General features: G+C 46.4%; 1 protein-coding gene across 1 annotated transcript in view; it reads left to right on the forward strand.

Annotated features, from left to right (window-relative positions):
• The window catches only part of ELL (elongation factor RNA polymerase II), a gene marked incomplete at its 5' end in the record, with an annotated part of 31,329 nt that overhangs the window by 21,605 nt on the left and 3,721 nt on the right, over positions 1 to 6,003 (forward strand). Inside the window, 2 exons of the mRNA XM_009079837.1 lie at positions 317 to 818; positions 4,314 to 4,380. Of these exons, the coding sequence (XP_009078085.1) occupies positions 317 to 818; positions 4,314 to 4,380 (569 nt within the window). The remainder of the gene's footprint in view (positions 1 to 316; positions 819 to 4,313; positions 4,381 to 6,003) is intronic.

Here is a 6,003-nt window from a genome sequence, read left to right on the forward strand (position 1 = left end):
TCCAACCAGGTTGATTCTATGATGATGGGATGGATGAGGCTTGAGCAACCTGCTCTGATGGGAGATGTCCCTGCCCAGGGCAGGGAGTTGGGATTAGATGATCTCTAAGCTCCATTCCAACCCTTAAAACTCTTAGGATTTTTCAAGCTCTCCCACCAAGCTCTGGAGCAGCTGTTGGCAAAGCAGGTTGGGATGGATCAGCTGCTTTTCCCGGGAATCTCCCACTTCCCTGTATTGCACCACCACCTAGTGGCAACCAGATCCACAACCTTCAACATGCCTCTTTTTTTTCTCCTTTTTTTTTTCCTTTCCCTAGAAACGATCCCAACCTCTGGAATTTATCGATCCCTTGGCCAACAAAAAGCCCAGGATCTCCCATTTAGCTCACAGAACTCAACCCACTTTCAACGGGAAGCTGAATTCCTCCAACGGGAAGGACACCCCAGCCCCCCCTGCCCTCCCTCCGGCGCTGCCGGAGTCGATGAGCTCCAGCTCCAACCTCCCCGTGCTGGAGCTGCCCAGACCCCACGATCCCCTCTCAGATGTCAGCAACGACCTAACTCACAACGGCAGAGACTGTGAGAGTGCAGAGCAACCTGACAGACTGAGCCACCCCCTGCCCACAGACTGTCCCCAGACCAGCACCAAGCACAATTGCAGCTCCTATGTAAAAAGCAAGAAGAAATCCAAAAAGCACAAAGACAAAGAGAAAGAGAGGAAGGAGAAGAAAACCGAAGAGAAATGCAAAGAGGAGAAGCAGAACTGTGAAGTCATAAAAACTGCTGACTTAGGTAGTGTTCCCCAGGAGCAGGTCACAGGTATGTGTGGGCTGAGAGGGCACAGAGGTGATTTGAGGTGTGTTGGGTGTGATTGAGCTCTGATCACTGTGAGGAACAATGTGTCCCCTCTGAGAGGGACCAAAGATGGTTTAGAGTGTTTTGGGTGTGATTGAGCTCTGATCTCTTTGAGGAAAGAATAATGTTTCCACTCTGAGAGTGCCCAGAGGTGATTTGGGATGTGTTAGGGGTGATTGAGCTGTGATCAATTTGAGGAAAGAACAATGTGTCCACTCTGAGAGTGCTCAGAGGTGATTTGAGGTGTGTTGGGTGTGATTGAGCTCTGGTCTCTGAGGAAAGAACAATGTGTCCACTCTGAGAGGGACCAGAGATGGTTTAAAGTGTTCTGGGTGTGATTGAGCTCTGGTCTCTGAGGAAAGAACAATGTGTCCACTCTGAGAGGGACCAGAGATGGTTTAAAGTGTTCTGGGTGTGATTGAGCTCTGGTCTCTGAGGAAAGAACAATGTGTCCACTCTGAGAGGGACCAGAGATGGTTTAAAGTGTTCTGGGTGTGATTGAGCTCTGGTCTCTGAGGAAAGAACAATGTGTCCACTCTGAGAGGGACCAGAGATGGTTTAAAGTGTTCTGGGTGTGATTGAGCTCTGATCTCTGTGAGGAACAATGTGAGGCCCCAGAGATGGTTTGGGGTATGTTGGGTGTGATTGAGTTCTGATCTCTTTGAGGAAAGAACAGTGTGTCCACTCTGAGAGGACCCAGAGGTGATTTGAGGTGTGTTGGGTGTGATTGAGCTCTGATCTCTCTGAGGAATGATGTGTCCACTCTGTGGTGAGCAAAATGCCAGCCCTGTCCTACCTACAAATCACCAAATGTGCTTCCTCTCCACAGAGGATTATCAGGTTTTTCCTGTTTCACCTTGTCATGGTTCTCCTGGTTAAATTAAAAGCTGGGGATGAAAGGCCCAAAGCAGGATCTGGGAAGAGCAGAGCTGCTTGGCTTAGCTTTGGTGAGGTGATGAGTCTTGGTTTGATTTTTTTTTTTAAATGAAAAGTTACTCATAAAAGCTTTTCATATTGGATCCAAGAGAAATGATAGATAAATCTAGTGATAAATGCTGGGAAAGCAGTTTAGAACCAGCAATTCCAGCCTGGAAGAGCTTCCACATATCCCACTAGGCCTCTGAATTTATTCAGGGACTAACACAGCAGTGAATCTTGGACTCATTGGGGTGTGACAAAGACATTTTCCAGCCAGTCACTATTTCAAAGTCACTTCTGTGTACTCAGTCAGAGCAGAGAATCTCTCCTGGTTATTAATCCATCCATTCCCTTTCCTGCTGCTTCCCTGTTTTCTGCTGTTGTTCACAGCTCCCCAGAGCCCTGGGACATCCCTGCAGCCTCTAGGAAGAGCTGTTAGGTTTCTTTTAGCCTCCACCTCATTTTCCTCTGCCCTGTTTGTACTTTCTGTATTCCTCTTGGTGCATGAAAATCATCTCAAATGAAAATTTGGGCTCAGAAAGGACAACACCTTGAAATAGCAACTGCTTTGGTGGGTTCCTGGCAAGGGAAAACTTCCCAGGGCACTGGGGTTGAGCTGCTATCAGCTCTTACCTTCCTCACAGCCTTTGTAGAGATGACAAAATGGATTTTCATGGCTCAGCAGTGATTTTTAAGGACAGTCCCTGGGTCTGATGCTTGTGTGGCACTGCAGGATGAGAGAACTCTTCTCCTTTGACCTTACTTCTGCCTCAATCCCAGGAGTTTTTTGTGAATGTTGTTTTTCTTGCATCTTGGTTTTCTCCTCCATGTGCCTCTGGAGTGGTTCTGGATAGACACACACACACACACACTTGTTCTCTCTTGGATGTATATTTTTGACCCCAAATAGCTCAGATTCTTTCCTGGTGAACTTCCTGACCCTCCACACCTTTTGTGCTTCACTTTGCACCCAGAGAATGACTGGATTTTTGTTCATTAGTAGGAGTTGGCTTTGTTCCTGTTATTCTAGGTGAGGTAAGAAATCCAGGCTGGATTGGGAGAAATCCCAAACAGGATGTGGTCAGTTCTGCTTGGATCCCATAACAGCCAGAACTGGAATCTTTTCCTCTTGTGCCTTCATGTGGACAACACCAACCTCATCCTGCTCCTTCCCCCATCCCACTTGGGCTGTAGGGAGGAAGATTTTCATAGACTCATGGAATGGTTTGTGTTGGAAGGACCTTAAAGCTCATCTCATTCCAACCCCATGACACGTGCAGGGCCATTATCCACGGCAAGTGGAATTTTTTCTCCTGGGAGGTTTGTTCCAGAGGCTTTGGAGGGACCTTTGGGGTCCTCTCAGCAGTCAGTAGGTGGCACTCACAGGCAAACCAAACCTCCTTGTCTCCCTCTTTCCTTCACAATCCTTAAACCTTGTGGTCAGGGAAGGAGGAATTGTCTGCAACATGAATCCACTGGGATGTTCTTGTAGACACTGGAGTTGTGCCATCCTCCCACTGTGCCCAGGAAAGCTTTGCTGTGGAAATGGAGAGGAAAATCCATCTTTGCAAGCTCTAATGAGCTTATTGCTTTCCATATCTGTGTCCATTGGGCATTCCATGCTCCCAACAGCTCCTCTGGGATAATCCTTGAGAGGGAATAGTGGAGGTGAGTGTGGGGAGGGCAAGGCCTGGGCTCTCACCTTGTGCCCCTGGAGGAGCTGAGCACTCAGGGTGCTCCTTGCTCCAAGGAAAAGACTTGGGAAGAGGAGGAAAGACAGAAGAGGTTTTGCCAAGTGGTGGAGTTAAACCCTTTGCTCTGCTGCCACGTGATGCAGTTCACTCCCTGGTGAGGACTCAGAGTATAACACACAATATCCAAGAAATATCCCTCTCTAAACCTGTCTCCACCTCTTTTCTTCCTTCTCCAAACTCCTCCTGCAGAGTTAGGTTTACATGGATCTGGTTTAGGCTCATTCCAAATCCTGTTCCTTCACTTACAAACCTTCCTGACCATTCCAAGCTGCTTCCACTTCCTAGGGCAAGGAGCACTTGGATTTGGCTGGAGAGCTGCATTCCCTCTAACCCTCTCTGTGCTGCTGTGGAATATTCATAGCAGGAATCTGAGCCTGGAATGTTCACCTAGGAATCCCCAGGGGGGAGAAAACAGGAGGAAGGAATGTTCACCTTGCTCAGCTCTCTGTTCCCTGGGCTCAGGGCTGTGTTTTGCTGGTTCCCAGTGGTGCTATCAGTGTTGTCCCACTGCAGGCACTGTTTATATACCAAAGAAATGCAGATTTTTTCAGCTGCTTCAGTGCATTGGCTGAGGTTGAGGTTGTTTTGCTGACAGACAAATACTAGAGAAGCCTTGAACTTTCAACCACCTTGTTGTGGCTCTTGTCTCTGTCAGTTCCAAGCCAAACAGAAATCCCTTAGAATTCTATAAACTGTGTGTTGCAGACAAGTTGATGAGTTTGGAGTTGAATTGCAAAGAGCTTTGAAGTTTTAAGGATGTGTGTAAACAAGTCTTTTATCTTTTCAGGTTTAAATGGAACATGCAATAATTCTAGTGTCCCAACATCCACTTCAGAAATGCCAGATTATTTATTGTGAGTATGTTTATCACTTGTTTCACCACTTTTGGGGTCATATTCCCAGCTAAAAATCACAATGGGTTGGGGATTTTTGTTGGACTTTTATGTTACTTCCTAGATCTCTCTAAGGTGGGTTAAAAAAAAAAAAGAGTCAAATCAACTTTGCAGAGAGTTTGAGACTAAAGCTGATATCAAATCCTTAAGGAGTTCAAGGTTATCTCTTGTAAAGTGATTGTTAAATACTTCAAGAAACATTTTTATACCTTAGAGGGGGTTGAAAGGATTAAACATCTTCACATTACAGCTAGAAACTTTGAGAGGAAATAATCTGCTTTAATGCTAAGGAAGACAAGGCAAGGAAGGACTGGGGGAGGTTAGCTAAGTCTTCCCCTCCTCAGAGCCAAGATCATCTCCATAAACAGTGAAATTTTCTTCATGGAGAGGTTATAACCCCTGGGGTTAGGATGGGAGTTGGTTCACCTCTTGACTTCTTCATCAGATCCCCTCGAGGTTAATTAAACAATCAACTCATCTGCTGGAGCAGGAAAATCCCTGTACAGAAAGCCCAAAATCTGCATAAAACCAAACCTGCTCTAAACAAAACTTTGGGGTAGGAAAGAAGTGTAGCTAGGGGAGGGAGATTCCCTGTGCCTGGCTCAGCCTGGGGTTGAATTCCCTCAGATCTGGTTTGGGATCTGGAAGAGGAGGAAGAAGAGGAAGCTCCACTGAGCCTTGAGGAGCAATGGCTGGAGGAGACAGAGGGTTCTTGGATGGTTCAAAGCTCTGTATGAGCCATCAAACAACCCCTTGGAGGTGACATTTTTAGGGCCATTCAGAAGAAATTTGGGGGTGTTTTCTTTTCCAAATATGCTGATCTCTCTTATAAAGTGTTACGACCTCCCTGTTCCTTCCAAAGAACCTTGCAAAGCATCAGGTTTCTGAGCTCTGGGGAGGTTTGTGGTCTTACCAACTGTTTTGGTGGTCACCTCCTTAAATTATAAGAGCTCTCACTGCTGGTTTGATCAGGGAAGCAAATTTTGTCCTTTTAGGGACAACTTTCCTCCCTCCTATCCTGTGTAAGTGCTTATTTACCCTGTGTAAATTCCTATTTATCCCATGGAGATGCTTGTTTATCCTGTGTCCTGCTCCTCTATCCCAAGCCTTAGCAAGGAGTCAGTTCTTGAAGGCTGAAGCACTTAAAAAGTCCTCCAAAACTACAAAGACTGGAAGTTCCTCCTTAATCTGAGGCTTAAATTAGCTTTTCCATGTTCATACCCAGAGCTGACACTGCTGCAGACAGAGCAGGGTGACAACTTAGAGCCACCACCTCCCAAAAAATGAGCTTTACCTTCAGAGGAGGCTGGAAATGGCAGGTTAAATGGCTTTTTTTTTTTCTTTTTTGTGGAGCTGACTAACTTCCAAAGGCTCCCAAAGGCACAGCTGTTCCCTGGGAGCTTCTGCACTGTGCTCAGTGCACATTGGGTGTCTGCAGAAGGTGGTAGAAGTCAAGTCAGGCTCTTCCCCATGGTTCCTTGTCGTGCTCTTGCCACATAATCACACTGTGAGCGTTTTGCAACGTTGCCTGAATTGCTTTTTGTGTTCCCTTCAAGGCTCTGAACACTGGAAGCATCATATTCC

The sequence above is a fragment of the Acanthisitta chloris genome, unplaced genomic scaffold (assembly GCF_000695815.1).
Source record: "Acanthisitta chloris isolate BGI_N310 unplaced genomic scaffold, ASM69581v1 scaffold16278, whole genome shotgun sequence".
Lineage (NCBI taxonomy): Eukaryota > Metazoa > Chordata > Aves > Passeriformes > Acanthisittidae > Acanthisitta > Acanthisitta chloris.